Source organism: Mustela lutreola, chromosome 9 (assembly GCF_030435805.1).
Source record: "Mustela lutreola isolate mMusLut2 chromosome 9, mMusLut2.pri, whole genome shotgun sequence".
Lineage (NCBI taxonomy): Eukaryota > Metazoa > Chordata > Mammalia > Carnivora > Mustelidae > Mustela > Mustela lutreola.
In genome coordinates this window covers 128,034,508-128,052,346 of record NC_081298.1, presented here as the reverse complement: position 1 = coordinate 128,052,346, position 17,839 = coordinate 128,034,508, and the positions used below count along the sequence as shown (strand labels likewise).

At 35.5% G+C, this 17,839-nt stretch overlaps 1 protein-coding gene across 2 annotated transcripts in view; it reads right to left on the bottom strand.

Moving 5' to 3' along the window:
• Window positions 1–17,839, bottom strand: part of ATAD2B (ATPase family AAA domain containing 2B) — a 150,457-nt gene that overhangs the window by 108,725 nt on the left and 23,893 nt on the right. For both annotated transcript variants that reach the window (XM_059132520.1, XM_059132521.1), the window contains exons 2-8: window positions 16,212–16,363; window positions 9,376–9,425; window positions 8,868–9,021; window positions 6,550–6,652; window positions 5,161–5,269; window positions 2,464–2,580; window positions 41–116 (exon numbers count right to left, since the gene is read on the bottom strand). In XM_059132520.1, coding sequence (XP_058988503.1) covers window positions 41–116; window positions 2,464–2,580; window positions 5,161–5,269; window positions 6,550–6,652; window positions 8,868–9,021; window positions 9,376–9,425; window positions 16,212–16,363 — 761 coding nt within the window. The remainder of the gene's footprint in view (window positions 1–40; window positions 117–2,463; window positions 2,581–5,160; window positions 5,270–6,549; window positions 6,653–8,867; window positions 9,022–9,375; window positions 9,426–16,211; window positions 16,364–17,839) is intronic.

Below are 17,839 nucleotides of genomic sequence, written 5' to 3'. Positions count from 1 at the left end.
GATATAAATTTTTCCTCTTTTGAAAACCAGCAAAACATACCTGATATGGCTTCTTCTTGCTGGAGATCTGTGAATATCAAACAGTGTGTTTTCCCTCTTTTTTTGATGAGCCGGTACTTAAAGAAAAAGAAAAAAAGACAGCAAAGAAATAACTAACGATAAATTGATAAACTGATGTATTAAAGGAATAGAAATTACTTCTGTTTACTTTCTGAATAGAAGTGAGTCTTGTGTGTTCAAGTTCCAAATGCTATCTAGAAGGAGTACAGCAAAAATAAAAACTTTGTAGCAAATAATAGCATAAATTGCAAACAAACTTTCTCAAAAGATGTTAAATTAAATCTTCATCATCTGGGGTTAAACAAAGATTTTTTTGGATACCACACCAAAAGCATAATCCATTAAAAAACGTAATATATTGGAGTTCATCAAAATTACAAATTCTGCTCTTTGAAAGACACTATCAAGAAATTAAAGGAAACAAGCTACACACAAAGAAAATATTTGCAAATCATGTATCAGATAAAGAACTGATTGCCACAATACATAGGACTCTTAAAACTCAGTACTGAAAAACTAAACAACTCAATTGAAAAAAAGGGCAAGAGATATGAACAGACATTTCACCAGCGATAATGCTGGCAAAGCAGCACATAAAGATGCTCAACATCACTTGGGAAATGGACATTTAAACTACAGTAAATATATATTAAAATTAATTTCAAAAACGGACCATACCAAGTATGTGGCAACAGAATGGTGCAACTGGACTCTCATGTACTCTTAGGGAGAATGTAAGTGGTACAATCACTCTGGAAAACAGTCTGGCAATTTCTTAGCACATTAAACATAAACCTAATAACAAACCCAACCATTCTACTCCTCAGTGTTTATGAAAAATGAAACAATATGTCCAAAGACTTGCACATGAATGTTCATAAGAAATCTGTAACAGCAAAACACTAAAAATGTCAACAGTCTAAATGTTCATCCACAAATGAATGAATAAACAATTTGTGATATAGCCATACAATGGAATGCTATTTGGTAATAAAAAGAAACACTCTGGTATTATTTTCAACAACATGGATGAGTCTAAAAATTATGCCGAGTGAAAGAAGTTGGACAAAAAAGAGTATATATTGTACACAAAATTCAAGAAAATGTGAACTCATCTACAGTTAGAGAAAGCAGATGAGATCAGTGCCTTCTCAAGGACTGGGATGGAGATGGTTCCAGAAGGTTAGAAACAGATTACAAACAGGCAACAAGATATTTGGGGGGTTGATAAACATGTTCAGTATCTTGATGGTGATGACAGTTTCATAGGTACGTACCTAAGGTATGTCCAATTTGCCAAACTGTACATATTAAATATGTGTATCTGCAGTATACTGCATTTCAATTATTCCCCAATAAAGATTTCATTTATCTATAAAAATGGCTCACAATCTTTTTTCTATCTTTACATATCTCCCCCATTATCAACAGGGCTATCTGTGACAGTGACTCCTACCTGGTGTAATGTCTGCATACCAATCTGCATCAACTAGAGGCAAGCCTCTAGTAAGATAACTCCGACCCACCCCTTTCAGAGATTCAATCATCATTTTAGAGCATAAGAGTTTAAGTATTGGGGTGCCTGGGTGGCTCACTCAGTTAAGCACGATCCCGGAGTCCCAAGATGGAGTCCCACATCAGGATCTCTAGTAAGCAGGGAGTCTGCTTCTCCCTCTACTCCTCACCCCACTCGTGCTCGCTCGCTCTCTCTCTCTCTCAAATAAATAAAATCTTTAAACAAACAAAGTATAACTATCTCATATAAATATTTCAGTCCTTCCTTAAAAACATTATGCTAAGTGAAAGAAGTTAGACACAAAAGGTCACATAAAGGCAAATCTACAGACAGAAAGTACATTAGTGGTTGCCAAGGTCTGAGGGTATGAAAGTGAAGAAATAATAAAATGTCCTGGAATTAGACAGTGGTGATGACTGCATAATCCCTATAAATACAGGGGCGCCTGGGTGGCTCAGTGGGTTAAAGCCTCTGCCTCTGGCCTAGGTCATGATCCCAGGGGCCTGGGATGGAGCCCCACATCGGGCTCCCTGCTCCACATCGGGAACCTGCTTCCTCCTCTCTCTCTGCCTGCCTCTCTGCCTGCTTGTGATCTCTGTCTGTCAAATGAATAATAAAAATAAAATCTTTAAAAAAACAAAAAACAAAAAAAACCAGATAAATGGAACTACAAGAAATTCCATTCTTCTAAATTCAGCAAAACTGGAGGTGCCTGGCTGGCTAAGCTGGTAGAGCATGCAACTCTTGGGGTTGTGAACTCAAGCCTCACACGGGATGTAGAGATCACTTAAAAATAAAATCTCTGAATTTAGCAGCACTTATTTTTTTAAAGAGGTGAAGTAGAATAAGTTGCTCAACTACAAAAGAAGTTCTTCAGCATCTCTTACCTATTGGAGGTGCTTGGTATCGATCCACTGTTTTCCTTTGTCTCAAATTATATGGTCTATCATTTTCTTCTCCTTCCGCCTCTTCAACTTCTATATCTCCATCCTCCTCTTGAGATTCTAGTTTTCCCCCACATTAAAGAAAAGAATCATTTTTTTAATCCACAAGGACTGGTTCACTCTAGAAATGAGTATTTATTTATATTTTGTCTTTTACTCTCAGCACAGTTGACATTTTAAAGTGTCAACATTTTATTATACAGCATATATCAATACAATTAAAAATCAACCAGACAGGTATTTTTTAAAAATGCCTTTCCTACAAATAATATAGCTCTCTGCTAAATAACCTAGGTATACTTATGATCTTTGGTCATACAAAACAGTAATAGAAGATAAATCAAAATTTGACTTGATCAAACTTCATTTAATGGCCAGTTACCCACCAGTGAATAAGGTTAGTATCCAAATACCACTTGGTAGTTCAAAAAAATATGCTTACAAGGTAATTACTAATGTTACAGCAAGAGCAATTTTTTTTGGCAGTATAATGGTTTCTTAGGCCTGCTGACGACAGATAAGCACAAATTAGTTCTATTTTGGTAGGAAAATGCAGGTAGGAATTATGAGGGAGCATGAAGCCGATTTCTGGGGTATTAATGGTTTATTTCTTGACATAAGTGATCACTTTATGATTTGCCTAACTATATACTTAAAAAATAAATTATAATGTACATAAGTCCTGAAAGTTTATTTTTAAAAAGTGCTTTGGCAGGAGACACCTGGGTGGCTCAGTAGGTAAAGCGTCTGCCTTCATCTCAGGTCATAATATCAGGATCCTGGGATCGAGCCTCACTTCGGGCTCCCTGCTCCACAGGGAGCCTGCTTCTCCCTCTCCTCCCTACTCATGCTCTCAGTCTCGTTCTCTCTGTCTCTCTCTCTCTGTCTCTCTCAAAAAAATAAAATCTTAAAAAAAAAATAAACTGTAGATAGATGTCATACCATAGTTACAGCCAAACCACTATTTATTACATATATATGTGTATCTATATACTTTTTAATTTTATTTATTTGAGAGAGTTAGAGAGCACATGAGCAGGATAAGGGGCAGAGGAAGAAGCAGACTCCCTGCTCAGCAGGGAGTCCAATACGGGGCTCGATCCCGGGACTCCAGGATAGTGACCTGAGCCTAAGGCAGATGCTTAACAGACTGAGCGACCTGGGGAACCCAAATTTACAGTTTAAAATAAACGTCTGAGGTGGGGTGCCTGGCTGGCTCAGTCAGTAGAGCATGTAACTCTTGATCTCAGGTTTTTGAATTCAAGCCCCATGTTTGGTGTAGACATTATTTAAAAATAAAATCTTTTAAAAATAATAATAAATTAAATTAAATTAAAATCTGATAAAAATTTACTTGCTTATGGTCCCCAAATCCAATATACTTTGTGATTAACTTTTTAGCCACAGGAATTGTCAACACAACACAACCATACTAAGGAACAGGAAAAATTTTAAAACCACCAGTAATACTGAGTGAAATAGGAGACTAAAAATGCAAAGGACTTCATATTTTAATAATGACATCTGAAAGCTTATTCCAAGTTTATAAAAATTTTTATTATTAAGTTCTAGAGAAAATCAGTAGATACAATATTATTCTCTAAATAAATTACTTATACCCAAGTTAAGTCTCTCTAAATCCTCAAAAAATATTACATTTTGAGAAACACCTGCACAACAATATTGTAGGAAGAAATTCTATACATGGCAAATCTACTGTGAAAACTCTACAAAGGTGTTTAGTTAATGAAAAGGTAAAAGTCACATTATAAATCTGTCTCACCTATACTGATTTTCTCCAAAGGAAGTAATATAGAGGTTCTAGCTGTAACAACAATAATATTTGCTCAATAAAGTACCTTCGTTAGAAATATCAGCTCTTCAGAACTCGCTAATAATATATTAGAGAATTTGAGAAAAAAAACCCATCTTCTCCATCTAAGCTATACAAATAATAGGAACTGGTAAGATTTCCTGGTAAAATACAACTATCCTGTATTTACAATACATGGAATCTTCTGAAAACCCATTTCAATAAAAATTAACACCTACAGAATTGAATTCTATAGGTGTACTTACTAGTCACTGATTGGGGGCAAAGCTACTTCCATCATGTTCCCAGCTCCAACCCTAAAAATTCAGCCAGGGCTCTTCAATTCAGAACCCAGACAAGCCTCAGAAAAGAGCAGTACAACCTATTCCACTAACAGTAGCAGGCCCTCTTTCTCTGAATGTCACTATTTACTTCTCGGTCCATAACTAAATTTGGGACCCAAATAATCACAGAGATTCAGAGGATATAGAAAGTGACTATGGATAGAGGCTTCCAGTTAGAAGCTATCTATCGAAACACAAAAGAGGCCTCACCTAATAACAAATCAGTCCATGGCAAATGTCACACCAGATTAGGTCTCGGGAGGACTACTAATAAATTATGTAAAGGCGATAGTATAAAGGCATTTTTTAAGGTGAAGGTAAAAACTCAGAGTGCCAAATAAAAATTATTCCAAATTATACAATATAGACCTCTAAAGCCAAAAATCACCCATCCAGCAGTATTATGCATATTATTACCTCACACATGCTTCCTCCCTCCCACCTCAACTTCGTAGTATTTACTTCATAAGGTACTTTACAAACCTTCTTCTTCACCCTCAGTGGAGACCTCATGATGATTCTGTATCCCATAACTATTTCTTCTCAGTGATTTTCTTCGCCTTTTCACTCTTGAATACATATCCATGTTTTCCTTTTAAAGACAGAAAGCTGTCGATTAACGTGGATTTTATTCCTATCCATGAATACCATTAACCCAATGGTATAAGACCACTCTTGAAATTTACTAAGCACCTATTTGAAGGCACAGACTCATGAAAAAATGGAGGTTCCTGAATTCAATAAATGCAAGGGACAAAAGGAAAAATAAAACAAATGTATAAAATATTTGAAAATTTAAAACTCTAATGCCATGAACATACTTTCTCCCTGAAGCAAATTACAGCCTAGTAAGATGGAATAAGACAAGTCACAGGTAACTATAAAACAAAGTAAAACAAACTAAATGCCATAAAGAAAGGTACAATGTACCATAGAATTCAGAGAGATGATCCTCTTGTTGCTAAGGGAAGGGAAGGGAGGCAGCATTTGAGATGAACCTTGAAACAAAGGTAGGATTGCAGCAGTCCCTAACCAGAACTATTACCAGTGGTTAAGGATAAAGGAACAAGAATGATTTATTTATATCTGGGCAATGGTGTGTGAGAAGATAAAGCTGAAACCAGATTATGAAGGTCAAGGTATTTTTAATTAATTCAGTACACAATAAAAAGAACATTAAAGGTTCAAATCAGCAGAGTTAACAATCAGACTGGTACTTTTTTTTTTTTTTTTTTTTTAAGATTTCATCCATTCAGGGGCGCCTGGGTGGCTCAGTGGATTAAAGCCTCTGCCTTCAGCTCAGGTCATGATCTCAGGGTCCTGGGATCGAGCCCCGCATTGGGCTCTCTGCTCAGCGGGGAGCCTGCTTCCTCCTCTCTCTCTACCTGCCTCTCTGGGACTTGTGATCTCTGTCTATCAAATAAATGAATAAAATCTTTGAACAACAACAACAACAAAAAAGATTTCATCCATTTATTTGACAGAGAGAGATCACAAGTGGGCAGAGAGGCAAGCAGAGAGACAGAGGGGGGAAGCAGGTTCCCTGCTAAGCAGGGAGCCTGAGAGGGGCTCAATCCTAGGACCCTGAGATCATGACCTGAGCCGAAGGCAGAGGCTTAACCCACTGAGCCACCCAGGCGACCCCAAAGTGGTACTGTTTAAGATGATTCTTCTGACAAAAGGGTCTTTTGGGGAAGATTGTGGAAAGCAGAGTAAGGACAGAAGAAAACATAAAATCCCTAACTAAAGTAGAAAAAAGAAAGGAACAAATCTGTTAATTCAAGAAAATCCAAATGCTGCTCATCCTCCCTTTGAATTCCGCAACCAAAAAACCAAAATATTTGCCAAGGTTGTTAAAGTTAATATACTCACAAATTCTGTATCAGTCCACATTCTAAGTCGTTCTACTTCTCCTGACCGACGATTCCGTCTGATGTTAATGTTGTCCATTTCCTGTAGTACAGCTTCAGCAGTACTACAATCACAGAATAAAACCAAAAAATGTGTCAGACATGTGAAAGAGCTCTTCATCAAAGCATAATTACCTGATATGTAACTGTACATTGAACCAATTAAATAACTTTCTGAATCAGCATCCATCAGAAGATAATGCCCCATATGTGCTATGATGAGAAAAAATAAAAGAAGATAATGCCCCCCAAAATCCAGAACATCTTTTACCTTAATATAATTGCTATAATAAAACTTGTGAAACAGAACATTTGTTTATAATACTCCAAATATTTGGGGCACCTGGCTGGCTCAGTCAGTAGAGTATGCGATTCTTGATCTTAGAGCTTTAAGTTTAAGCCCTAAGGTGAGTGTCAAGATTGCTTTAAAAATAAAATCTGTAATACTACAAATATTTAACTCCACAATGCCACTATAAATAACTGACTACCAGATCTAAGACCAAAAAAAAAAATTTCAATATTTTTATTTGAAGATGGTGTTAAGAAAATTTATAGGATAAAGAATCTATAAAAAGTTTAAAGCTAGGGGTGCCTGGGTGGCTCAGTGGGTTAAAGCTTCTGCCTTCGGCTTAGGGTATAATCCCATGACACGGATTATGCCCACATCAGGCTCTCTGAGCAGAGAGCCTGCTTCCCCCTCTCTTCCTACTTGTGATCTCTGTCTGTCAAATAAATAAATAAAATCTTAAAAAAAAAAAAAAAAAAAAAAAAAGGTTTAAAGCTAGCGGGGAGGAAGGCAAAAAAAAAAAAAAAAAATGGTTAAAGCCAGGGACACCTGTCTGGCTCAGTTAGTAAAGCATCTGACTTGATTTCAGCGCAGGTCTTGATCTCGGAGTCATGAGTTCAAGACCTGTGCTGGGCTCCACACTGGGCATGGAGCCTAGTTAAAAAAAGTTTAAAACCTACATTAAGTTAACTGAACAGGTAATTTTAAAAATTAGAAAACACTGACCTCCACGAAATAAAGGCTCACATTACCACATTTTATCTTTTAATATTATTTTTTTTTTTTAGATTTTATTTATTTGCCAGAGAAAGAGAGAGAGAGCATGCCAGCACAGGCAGGCTGAACCACATTTTATCTTTTAAACACATTTATATACCACTTACTGTGTTGTCCAGATAATGATCAAAGTACTTAACAAATAATAACTAATACTTGAATTTGACATTACCAGTATAGAATATAATTTCCTCTCTTATAAAACAGGGATTACACTGACCTCCCCTCTCTCTTGATCACTGCAAGGATTAAGAAGGATAATTTATCATCTGAGAAGAGTAAAATTTCACTGTATGGAGATACTGAGCAATCTGCTAGGCTCATTCACTATTTCCCATATACCCAGTCTCAAAAGACCATTAATTCAAAATCTTGACTAAAGAAAAGTTACTTACTACACATCAACAATGGAAATTAATGTTGCTTGAAAACTCAGAAACAATTGTTAATTAGCAAATATTAAAAAACTGTAAGAGTAAAGAGAATAAAATTTTTTATATTATTTATGCATAAACTTAAAAAGGATGAGAAAAATTAAACCATCACATAAACTACTAAATCCTGTAAATGGACTAGAAACTGATAAATTATTGCTAACCACTATTAATTCAAATTAAGTTTAAAATAATTGCATTTATGGGGCGCCTGGGTGGCTCAGTGGGTTAAGCCGCCGCCTTCGGCTCAGGTCATGATCTCAGAGTCCTGGGATCGAGTCCCGCATTGGGCTCTCTGCTCAGCAGGGAGCCTGCTTCCCTCTCTCTCTCTCTGCCTGCCTCTCCATCTACTTGTGATTTTTCTCTGTCAAATAAATAAATAAAATCTTTAAAAAATAAAAAATAAAAAAATAATAATAATTGCATTTATTATTAAGTCAGTGCTTAAGTTATTTTTTGAAACATAACTAGGGGGCACCTGAGCGGCTCAGTGGGTTAAGCCTCTGCCTTCAGCTTGGGTCATGATCTCAGGGTCCTGGGATCGAGCCCCACATCAGGCTCTCTGCTCAGCGGGGAGCCTGCTACCCCCCCATCTCTGCCTGCTGCTCTGTCTACTTGTGACCTCTCTCTCTGTGTCAAATAAATAAATGAAATCTTTTTAAAAATAAATAAATAAATAACTAGCTTAAAAATGACTGATTTTTTTTTGAAATCTGACTTTGAAATTTTAAAATCTGTTAAATTAATTAATTAAATTAAACTGTTTATAAGCATTCATACCTATTTACTAGTTGATCAAATAACAAACTCTGGTTCACGCTTTCAAATCTGTTTTTCCTGGAACGACAACTTTTTCTGACTTCCATGTCACCATTTATACAAGAAAGGTCCCCATCTCCCTTCTTTTCCCCTCGAAGGGGATGGCTTCGAAGGGCTACAAGAAGAGAGAGATTTACATTTCAAAGTACGGAGTATGAAAAGAAAAAAAGATACATCAAAAATTACTTTTAAAAGAGTATAAAAATTTAACATAACCTCTTATATGGCTTTAATATCCGATAACTTAAAATTTTGATAACTATTTATAATCTGTCACAGTAATTTAAATAATTTCATTTGTACTGATTTCTCAACATTTAACAATTACATAAGTATTCAGTATGACATGGAAATCCAGTCATTTCCAACTATATGCTGAACATACTAGTAAATTTTACCCCACTTTAACACTTACTAACAACATGAGTAAGAATTTCAATACTAACCAGTTTCATAACAGAATACTCACATAAGCTACTATGTCCGTTTGGTAATGTAGCACCAGGCTGAGAAGTTAACCTAGAACACAATTATATTTAATATGCAAACACATCAACATTCATTTAAAGAAGCAAGAAACGCAATACTTGTGGAATCATTTTAATCTTTAAAATGTCAGTAATATTACTTTTTTCAGAGTAAAGATGACATTATTTTACTCTAAGATTGGTAATATACCAACTAATAACATATACTTGCAATGACTCATTTCATTACTTCAAGAAAAGCTTTAATAACAGATTATAAACTGAATTTACTCTGTCTTCAACTCTATAAATTCCAGAGAGGCTGAAGCTCAACATGTACCATAAAGTTAACTGATATAAGCAGCAGCAAAGGTCACAGACATTTATTATTGGTTTTGGTTAAGAAAATAAAAATCAAACAATGACAAATTTATTCAAACAATAAACTGTAGGAAAAATAAAGTCCTTGAACAGCAATACCATTTAATAATTTCTCCAAAATATTTTATTACACATTCTAACCTGACAAATGAGAATAGCTAATTTCTCAAAATAGTCATTGTATACCATCAAAACATGAAGACTTGAAAAAATTCACAGTATGCTTTTGTATTATCAGAAAGTCAAAAAAACCTAAATTGCTACATAATAAAAGAACTGTGGATGTAAACTTACTAAGGTAGTTTTTAAATACCCAATGATTATCATTTTCAAAAATTAAAAAAAGGGAAAGGGCTCATTTAGAAAATAGTAAATATGTGATTATCTCCTATTATCTATATCATCTGCACAAAATTTTCTTTTAATAGAATTATACTTAATACACAATGTTACATTAGTTTCAGGTGCGTAACTCCATGATTCATCATGCTGTGCGCACCACAGGTGTAGCTCCCATCTGTCATCACAGAATGCTATTACAATACCACTGACTAACTATATATTCCCCATGCTATACCTTACATCCCCATGACTTACTTATTCCATAACTGGAAGCCTATATCGTCCACTCCTATTTGTACAAATTTTCTTAACTAAAATATTCTAACGTTTTGGGTTACTCCAGCACTCCTCATGCTAAATTTTAAATGTTAAGTATTAAATCCTGATTATAAAAGCCCTTGCCTAAAAAAGGTCAGAGCTAGGATGACTAAAGAATATACACAAAAACTCAAACTGTTATATGTACACTGTCAAAAACGCAAAAACAAAAAACTCCAGTCCCCTTTGCCCCCAGAAAACAACAAAACTATCTCATTCTAATATGCTACCCCTTGGAAAGTATTTCATTTTTAGCACCTTTGTATACAAAGTAAAGATAAAGTAACTGAAATTGGTGTATTAACATATCTTTCCTTGGAAGATTATACATAACAAATTTTCTAGAAGTCACTTAAAACCACACAGAAAAGTCAATTTTACTACTTCATAAATATACTTTGGCTTTGGACCCAACATAATACTAACTCAGTTTGATCAGTTTATTTACATGTCTTGGTTCCAAGTGAATTTTAGTGCATGCAAAACCAAACCACTGAAATTGTACATAAATTATTCAAAAACCTAAGATGCCAACCCTGAAATCACTCTACAAAAGAAATCTAAAACTTTTCTGAACAATAGCAACATCCCTAGAAAAACAGCACAATAAGCTTTTTGTTACTCTGAAGAAGATAATGCTTACTTGGCTTTTATTTTGTTGCTTAAGAAATACCGGTTTTAAAAGAAAAAATAAAAACTTATTCTTTAATTAAACCAATTATCTTAGAATCATATATTATTGTCATCCTTTTTCCATTAACATTTCTCTTTATAAAGACGAAGAACAACAAAAAAGAGACATAATATTAAACACTTGAGTATGGAAAGAGAAAAAAATACTGGGATTTTAAGAACTGGTCTGCCTATACAATAATATATATGTCTAAAGAAGTTTCTTTCTTTTTTTTTTTAAAGATTATTTATTTATTTATTTATTTGACAGAGAGAGAAATCACAAGTAGGCAGAGAGGCAGGCAGAGAGAGAGGAAGGGAAGCAGGTTCCCTGCTGAGCAGAGAGCCCAATGCAGGACTCCATCCCAGGACCCTGAGATCATGACCTGAGCTGAAGGCAGCGGCTTAACCCACTGAGCCACCCAGGCGCCCCTCTAAAGAAGTTTCTTAAATCAATGTTCCCAAAAGTTAATCACTTAAAATGTAACTAGGTGACTTCACTATTTAAATGAAAGCTCCAATAAATCTTTTATGATTATGAAGTCTTTGTTTATTTTTAAAAAGGGAAGTAGGTGGGGGATATTTCCCTGTATCTATGTTTCCTAATCTTTGTATTTATTTTCTTTTTTTTTTTCCTAAATTTCTTAAGTGGTGGCAGCATTACTTTTACATTAGATGATTATCATGTTGGAATTTTCTACACCTTGGGGCATCTGGGTGACCGAGTTAAGCATCTACCTTCGGCTTGAATCATGACCCTGGAGTCGCAGGATCCTGGACATGTCTGGAGTCCCAGGATCAAGCCCCGCATTGGGTTCCCTGCTCAGCAAGGGATCTGCTTCCCCCTCCATCCCTCACTCACACTCTCTCTCTCAAATAAATAAATAAAATCTTTAAAAAAAAAAAAAAAAAGAATTTTCCACACCTTTAGTTATCTGGAGCATATTACCAATGAAATGCAGTATGAGGCTACTAGCAATCATTACTTATTCTCCCTTTCCCACATAAATCCAAAGCATTTAGTGACTTAGGGGTTTTAAACTTCATTTCAGGAAAAGCCTCAGTTTGGAAAGACCTTAACCAATACTACCTACAATTCTAATGTGCCTCAGCGGTTTAACAAGTGGTTACGTTTCTGCCTAACCTTATTATTCTCTCATCTGGCCAAAAAAACAAAATTTTCACACATACTATATTTAAGTGTACAGTTAGTCTTACCAAAGATTCAATTTTGTTTATATCTTATGGGATGTGTTTCTATTATTCTAGAGATATTAAATGCATGTCACATTCTTTAGGGTGCCTCCTCCAACAACACAGAAAGACAGAGACATGTGCATGTGCCCACACATACACAGCATCCCAGTTCAATAAATGTATAGTAGCTAAGTAAGTATCAGCTGACAAAAATTTACTCAAAATATTTATAAGCTACGACATCTATCTAGGCTAGCATGGATGGATATTTGTGAATTTCTACATATAAGATAAAGAATATATAGCAAAATTTTTAACCAAAAATATCCTTATTTTATAAAAAATAATTATGTTGATAAACTTGAGCCTTTAAATATAAGCCCAGATTTCTCCCTAAAAAGAAAACTCATGATCTATTTCAAATCATTTATGAAAACTTCAAAATTCTAGTTCCACTTTTACTTCTATCTTCATCCGATTAACGAGCTCTCAAAAGAAGAGTGATTTCAACAAGCAACAGTAATTTTTTAAAAAAATTTAGCAGTCTTGGGGCACCTGGATGGCTCAGTCAGTTAAGTGTACTACTCTTTGATTTTGGCTCAGGTCATGATCTCAGGGTTGTGAGATTGAGCCCTGTTTGGGCTCTGCACTGGCCTGCTTAAGATTATCTCTCTCCTACATGATGTTAATTAATTGAATTTAAATTTTAAAAATGAAATAAAATTTAATTTAATTTTTAAAAGATTCTCTCTCTCCTTCCCCCTCTGTCCCTCCCCACCTGCTCATACTCAATCAATCAATCTCTCTCTCTCTCTGGAAAAAATTTAAAAATTAAAAAATTAAAATTTAGTAGTCTTTACAAAGTCATTTAGGATTCATTATTTTTCAGTGAATACTAATCCTTACCTATATTCACTTTTCCCCCAAATGAATTACATCTGTAACAAAGTACTTTTGTAAAAGAACCTTAATAATTTTACTTTAGATCCTCATAAGACCTTAGATAACCAAAATAAAGGAATTGGGATTCTCAGTCTCATGACATTAAAAACAAATACAAGCTTCCATATAAATCCTGATTTTTGTATTTATACTACCTCAAAATCTAAAATTTTTTAACTACAAGCCTCCCTCAAAATTCAATTCTGTTGAATCTAATAGGTCAAATGGTATCTTCTTTTCAAGTCATCTAAAATACAAAAACAGGGGCGCCTGGGTGGCTCAGTGGGTTAAAGCCTCTGCCTTCGGTTCAGGTCATGATCTCAGGGTCCTGGGATCGAACCCCACATCAAGCTCCGCATCCGGCTCTCTGCTCAGCAGGGAGCCTGCTTCTCCCTCTCTCTCTGTCTGCCTCTGCCTACTTGTGATCTCTGTCAAATAAATAAATAAAATCTTAAAAAAAAACAAAACACAAAAACATTCTAACAGTGTAGCACTTGCATTCTTAGATGAAAATTTAACTCAAAAAACTTTTAAACTGTTATTCTTCTACCAAAATATAAATACATTATTAGTATTCATTATTTCTTGAGCTTTTTATTCAAAATATACTCTATTTTTTCAAAAAAGGAGTATCACACTAAGGCACCTAAATGGAAGCAAAACTTTCTTCCCAAAACAGTTTTTGAGGGCGCCTGGTGGCTCAGTCGTTGAGCATCTGCCTTTGGCTTGGGTCATGATCCCAGAGTCCCCGGATCAAGTCCCAGGATCAAGTCCCACATCAGGATACGTGCTCGGCAGGGAGCCTGCTTCTCCCTCTCCCTCTCTCCCTGCTTATGTTCCCTCTCTCACTGTCTCTCTGTCAAATATATAAATAAAAAATCTTTAAAAAAAAAGTTTTTGAGGCATTTTTTTAATAAAAAAGACATAATCAAGATCAATTTACACAAAGGCCTCTGAGTGGCTAAGATGAAGAAAATCAAGTGCCCATTATATATTCAAACTGTTAAAATTATCTTACAGTGAAAGATTAAACTCTGACACTAAAAGAACATTTTTAAGAAACATTTATCTAGAAAAGGCCACCTGATTCATTCATTTAATAAATATAGGATACAGATTACAACAGGTAGATCAAGTCTAGAAGTATAATTAAAGGGCAGTACTCATTTTAAGTAACATCATTATAGTGACCTGGATCTGTATAAAACAGATGAATGAGTGTGGGAAAAGAAAGATCAACAGGCTATGATTCAAGATTTTCCTACTTAGCTCCCAGACAATACAAAATAAAACACTTAGAGTAAAATGGTGCATCTTCTGGAACATACTGAAATAGGTAAAAGACTTCAAGGACTAGAAAATGTATACTGCCGGGGCGCCTGGGTGGCTCAGTGGATTAAGCCGCTGCCTTCGGCTCAGGTCATGATCTCGGAGTCCTGGGATCGAGCCCCGCATCGGGCTCTCTGCTCAGCAGGGAGCCTGCTTCCCCCTCTGTCTCTGCCTGCCTCTCTGCCTACTTGTGATCTCTCTGTCAAATAAAATAAATAAAATCTTTAAAAAAAAAAAAAAAGGAAATGTATACTGCCTATCAAAGTCTATACAACCCCCCAATTTTTTTTTTTTCATTAAAGAGTAACAGTATCCAGGGGCGCCTGGGTGGCTCAGATGGTTAACCATCAGCCTTTGGTTCAGGTCATGATCTCCTTGGCCAAAGAACTCCTAGCTCAGTGGGGAATCTGCTTTGCCCTCTCCCTCAGCCCCTCCCCAATGCTTGTGCTCTCTCTCTCAAATAAATAAAAATCTTTTTTAAAATATCTTTTAGAAAAAGAGCAACAGGGGGGGCGCCTGGGTGGCTCAGTGGGTTAAGCCTCTGCCTTCAGCTCAGGCCATGATGTCAGGGTCCTGGGACTGAGCCCCACTTTGGGCTCTCTGCTCAGCAGGAAGCCTGCTTCCCTCTCTCTCTCTCTCTCTCTACCTGCCTCTCTGCCCTTGTGATCTCTGTCTGTCAAATAAATAAATAAAATCTAAAAAAAAAAAAAAAAAAAAAAAGAGTAACAGGGCGCCTGGGCGGCTCAGTGAGTTAAAGCCTCTGCCTTCAGCTCAGGTCGTGATCCCAGGGTCCTGAGATCGAGCCCGGTCAGGCTCTCTGCTCTGCAGGGAGCCTGCTTCCCCCTCTGTCTCTGCCTATCTGCCTACTTGTGATCTCTATCAAATAAATAAAATCTTTATAAAAATAAAAATAATAAAATAAAAAATAAAAAAAACAGTACCCAGAATTTATGTGCACATAGAAAACCAAGTAATTTTTAAGTACTTCAAGGAGGAAGGAAACCAAAGGATTTCCCTTTCACTTTTGTTTGTAGTCAGCACATCATCAGCACTTCTACGTTAAAGACTGGACAAAAGAGAAGCTAAAAATTCTGAGATCAAAGTTTAAATCCTTTCTGTGTGTGTGCCTTTTTTATCTACATTAAACTATTACTATTTACTTTGGTAAGTGTGTAAAAGTAAATTTTCCTGATACATACTGAACCAAACCAAATTTAAACTGACAACAAGAAGCAGACAAATGAAAAGATTTCTTTAAAAGTTAATTTTTATTTTATTACATTTCAGTATATCAATTCAAGGGTAATATTTAATAATTTTAGAAAAGGGAGATTTTATTTTCAAATAAATATATAATTCTAACCAAATATCTTTATTTAAAACTTTCAGGAGTATAAAGATGTACACATATTCAAGACCTACTGAAATCCTTATTATTTAGTAATAATAGTTTCTATTATATACTAAATATCTTTACATAGCAAATATACTTTATGTGCTATTTAGAGAAAATACATACAAAATCATAAAACAAGTTTAAAATTTTGTATTTCTAGATAATAGTGGCTTTACTATTTAAGAAAATTAGCATTAATATGAGCCCTCAATCCTATCAGATAATTCATGAAAAAACAGTGGATGGGTTCTCACTCCTCACCTGGCCTGTCCAGTTGGTATGTTCCATTCCTCTCGCTGACCAGTACTTCGCAATTTTGATTTGTCTTTGCAAACAGAATCAGGTTGTTTCAAAGTGCGTTTGGCTGGAGGAGACACATGGCTATCACTTAAACTACCATCAACTTCAGCTTTCTGAAAGACAGTTAAAAATTTATTATTCCTCTTAAAACATAGAATTCCTACATTCTTGATAAAGTACAGTACTTATTCAACCAATAAGTATTTACTGAATGAATCACTCTACAAATATGTAAATGTAATAATCTGTAAATACAGAAACAAGGGAATTAGATTACATTTATAATCAGGAAAGTATATAGTTTCTTATTTTAAAATAGTTTCAAGCCTACAGAAAAGATGTGCATATGTATCTCATTGTGACATGATTCCTCATTCTCTCCTAAATATTCCAGTGCATACATCCCATAAAAGATAACTCTGATACATTACCATCATATAACCCTTCCAATCAGGAAGTCAACACTGATACAACACAGAGCCAATTCACATTCAAATTTTATTTGATCCAGGTTCAGCATCCTATCCAAGAACATATATCATATTCAGTTATCAGATCTCTTCTGCCATCCTCAATCTGGAATAGCTCTTTAGCTTTCCCCCATCTTTCATGCCTTTGACTATAAAGAGTACAGCTCTTGGGTGCCTGGGTGGCTCAACGGGTTAAGCCGGTTAAGCCGCGCTGCCTTTGGCTCAGGTCATGATCTCGAGGTCCTGGGATCGAGTTCCGCATGGGGCTCTCTGCTCAGCGGGGTGCCTGCTTCCCCCCTCTCTCTGCCTTGCCTCTCTGCCTACTTGTGATCTCTCTCTCTCTGTGCCAAATAAATAAATAAATAAAAATCTTTTTAAAAAATCATTTAAAAAAAAAAAGGGTGTACCTACTATCCACCAAAACTAGTCCAAAATTCCATTTTTCTGCTCCAATTCCAATTTAAGAAAATCTCCTAAACTTTGAGTTGTTAACAGTCTATCTTCTGTCCCTGCTTGTTATTTCTGAATGTGTTAGCAATTTGTTCTTTAAAACTAGAGTTGAGGGGCGCCTGGTGGCTTGGTGGGTTAAAGCCTCTGCCTTCAGCTCAGGTCATGCCCACTTGTGATCTCTGTCAAATAAATAAATAAAATCTTTTTTAAAAATAAAAATAAATAAAGAGCACAGCTCTTTAAAAAAAAAGAGTACAGCTCTTTAGTTTCTAAAATGACCCTGACTGTGGGTCTGACACTACTCGTTACCAAATTCAGACCATACATTCTTGGGGAAAAAATACACAGAAATGATACTGTCTATACTTTACTTACCCAACATTAGGTATAACCTTGATCACCTGGTCAAGCTGGTATGTGCCAGGTTTCTCCACCATAAAGTCACTATTTTTCCCTTTGTGTATGATTAGATTTAATGAGGAATTATTCTGCTAATTCACCAATATCCTATTCCTCACCAAGCCTCCACCCACCAGCCATTAGCATTCATTGACTATTTTTGTTTTCACCCAATACCACTGTGATGGTGATTACCTAATCCTATCAGTCCTTCTACATTTTTTAGTCACATTTTACTTTTTTTTTTTTTAAATCTTATTTATTTTTTGA